The sequence below is a fragment of the Galeopterus variegatus genome, unplaced genomic scaffold (assembly GCF_000696425.1).
Source record: "Galeopterus variegatus unplaced genomic scaffold, G_variegatus-3.0.2 Scaffold297, whole genome shotgun sequence".
Taxonomy (NCBI): domain Eukaryota; kingdom Metazoa; phylum Chordata; class Mammalia; order Dermoptera; family Cynocephalidae; genus Galeopterus; species Galeopterus variegatus.
In genome coordinates this window covers 19511-22647 of record NW_007726408.1, presented here as the reverse complement: position 1 = coordinate 22647, position 3137 = coordinate 19511, and the positions used below count along the sequence as shown (strand labels likewise).

General features: G+C 32.8%; 1 protein-coding gene across 1 annotated transcript in view; it reads left to right on the top strand.

Annotated features, from left to right (window-relative positions):
* Nucleotides 1–3137, top strand: part of MUC19 (mucin 19, oligomeric) — a gene marked incomplete at its 3' end in the record, with an annotated part of 133578 nt that overhangs the window by 126395 nt on the left and 4046 nt on the right. Inside the window, exons 96-98 of the mRNA XM_008567143.1 lie at nucleotides 952–983; nucleotides 1072–1234; nucleotides 1577–1614. Of these exons, the coding sequence (XP_008565365.1) occupies nucleotides 952–983; nucleotides 1072–1234; nucleotides 1577–1614 (233 nt within the window). The remainder of the gene's footprint in view (nucleotides 1–951; nucleotides 984–1071; nucleotides 1235–1576; nucleotides 1615–3137) is intronic.

The following is a 3137-nucleotide window of genomic DNA, read 5'->3' as shown; positions in this document are numbered from 1 at the left end:
TTGAGAGCTGAACTGTAGCAAGAAAAAAATTCAGTTAGAGCTAAATTATTTAGTTATTTGTTAGAGCTCAGTAATTTTAGAGGACTTTCTTGAGTTACTACTGTTCTCAAGAAAATGTGATGTGCTTTGCAGTAAGTGGAAAAAATTACTACAAAATAATTCTCTGACTTTAGTATATAGTGGGAGAAAGGAGGTTTTCTAAGAAACATCGGTGTTTTTCAGATAAGGCAGAAAATAAATTTCACAGTAAAAAGTGTAAAATATGTGTTTTAGGGGCAAGATGATCCAATCTATTTCGTGCATATTGAGTTTGATTTTCCTGTAGATTTGCTGGGATGCTGCCTATCAGGCAGGGGGAGAATTGGATCCATGACTCACAAGAGAGGTCTAGACTGCAGCTAGAAGATTGAGAGCTGGCCACGTGCTGTTATAGTGGACACTGTGGAGATAGAGAATAGAACAGAGTCAAAATGAAAGAGAGCAAAAAGAGCTGCTAGTAAAGACAGGAGTTTCAGAGAAGAAATGAGAACATTTTCAAGAAGATGAGAGTTAATAATGTCAACTATTGCAGAGGACTTACACTGAAAAAGGGCCCTTGGGTTTGGTAATTATGAAGTTTTGGTTACTTGTAGGACTGTGGAGGCAGAAGTCAAATTGTAAAACAGTAAGTCAAACAGTAGCCATAAGATTTATTGACCACTGCCAGGAGACACCAAGAATTATCTTTTGCTGGGGACTGTAAATATAGGATATACATATGCTTGTTAAGGACACTTTGCTTAAATCTGATGGATGTGCTTTATCCACCTTAAGGCACCACGTAATCCTCTATAATTCTGTGACTCTGAAATCCTATTGTCAATTATAGTATTGGCCACCTGGTAGTTATCTGTACATAACAGATGGTTATTTTGCCAAATTTAATTACTGCTTATCATTTCATGTTAACAGTTTGTCATGGTCCACTGGGAGAAGAGAAATCTGTAAGGACAGTTTTGCTCTTTGTTAATCCAAATTTGCTTTTATTCCTGTATTTGAATAGAAGTCTAAACTTTTGGTTTGTATGTATAGCCTGGAGACATATGGACTGCCAATTGTCACAACTGCACCTGTACTGATGCAAAGGCAGTAGACTGTACACCTAAGGAGTGCCCTTCTTTACCCACATGCACAACTGGAGAGAAGCTTGTAAAGTTCAGATCTAATGATACCTGCTGTGAAATTGGATACTGTGGTATGTATTCATAGTACATTATTTGAATTGACTCTATTTATTGTTTACTTACTCACATAATCAAGAAATGTTTTTTGAGCAACTAATACGTATCAAACACAATACTGAGCAGGTGTGATAAAACATAATTATTACTTGCTTTCTTACAACTTACTATTTTTGGAATGGGGCAAATCCAGAATTAACAGTTACGAATATTATCAGATTAAAGGGAGATTATGGCATTATGGGAAGAAACATTATAATTAGTTGATAAGTATAATCTCATCTATAATTTCTGTTTCATAAGTAAAAAAAATTAAACTGTTTACGTTAAAATAAAACAATGTATTTATTTTTCAGAACCGAGAACATGTTTTTTTAACAACACTGACTACGAGGTAAGGTCTTTTCTTCTTTAAAATATTTTTATGAGTATAATTATATGAATAAATGCAGTGCTTAGCTACACCAATGGTCTTTCAGCTTATAATATGGAAAAACAAAAACAAAAACAAAAAACATTCGTAATGAGGGAATAGAATCTGTTCATTTTATTTCCATATGCATTTCCAAAGGAACATCAAATATAACACTCACCATGGCTTTCTTCAAAGGCGGAAAATATACTTGATCATTAACTACCCAGCAGTGGAGCTTCTGAACAAAATTTCCCATGGGCTTTGCCAGATGGAGAAGACATATTCTGTAATATTCAAATCAATGAACAGAGTTAAACTGTAATTATAACCAGAAAGATCAGATGGCTAAACTGTCAGAGATCAAATAAGAAAACCCAAAAGACTAGAACCCCATTATGCTAATATAGCTTCTCAGTATATTCAGGGCTGGATTTTGACAACGGATGTAGCATTTTAGAGAGTGATTTAACTTTTTAGAAAAAGTATCAGAAAGCCATAAAAGTCAGATGATTCTCAAATTGATATTATTAACACTTGAACTGCTGATACTAAATATAAGAATATCTAAAATATATGTGGTATGTTAGGAAATACATAAAACAGAGCCTATGAGAGTATTACTTTGATATCCCATTTATTGACACTCAAATTTCCACCTGGGCTTCTTAATTTTTAGTTTACAAAGTTGATCTGACTTGAGAACCTATGATAGTTTTTTAAATATGATGATGTTTAATGAACAAAAGGAAAAATTTCCTCTAATCATTTATATGCAAAATAGTTGAAATAGTAAAAATTCAGTTACCAGGAAGTTCATCTTGTGTTCTGAGCCTCTGAAATAAATATTGTTTCTGAAATTGTTTGAATGTTGAACATAAGCTACTTATAAACCAATCTAGAGAGATTTAAAAGTATAGGAACACAAGCAAAGAAAAAGTAAGGCATCTTGTGAGGCTTGCCATTTGTTCTAATCTGATAAACCTATATGTTCCAATTTTATTTTCCACTTAAATTTCTTATTTGTTTCTGCAATCTTATAGCATAAGCAAAGAAAAAGTAAGGCATCTTGTGAGGCTTGCCATTTGTTCTAATCTGATAAACCTATTTTGTTCCAATTTTATTTTCCACTTAAATTTCTTATTTGTTTCTGCAATCTTATAGCAAACAATTGGTAAACTGCCTGATCTCCATAAAATAAACTTTCTTGAAAAATTCTCAAAAAATACAATAGAGTAACTGTTAATGAATCTTAATTTGATGATTGAGAATCTTGACACATTCTGTGTTCCCAGTGAAGAACTTTGATTTAGTGAAGGAAGTATAAGACTTTCTTCAAACCACCTTTTCTGAAATATAAAACTAATGGTCAATGGCCGAAAGTGCATCTAGAAGTCACTAAATGAATTTGAACTTTCTTTTTTTACGAGTTTTATCGTCAACTTCAACAAGAAATGAAGGCAAATAATTATTTAGTTTTTCCCCCTCTTTACCTTCCAGATTGG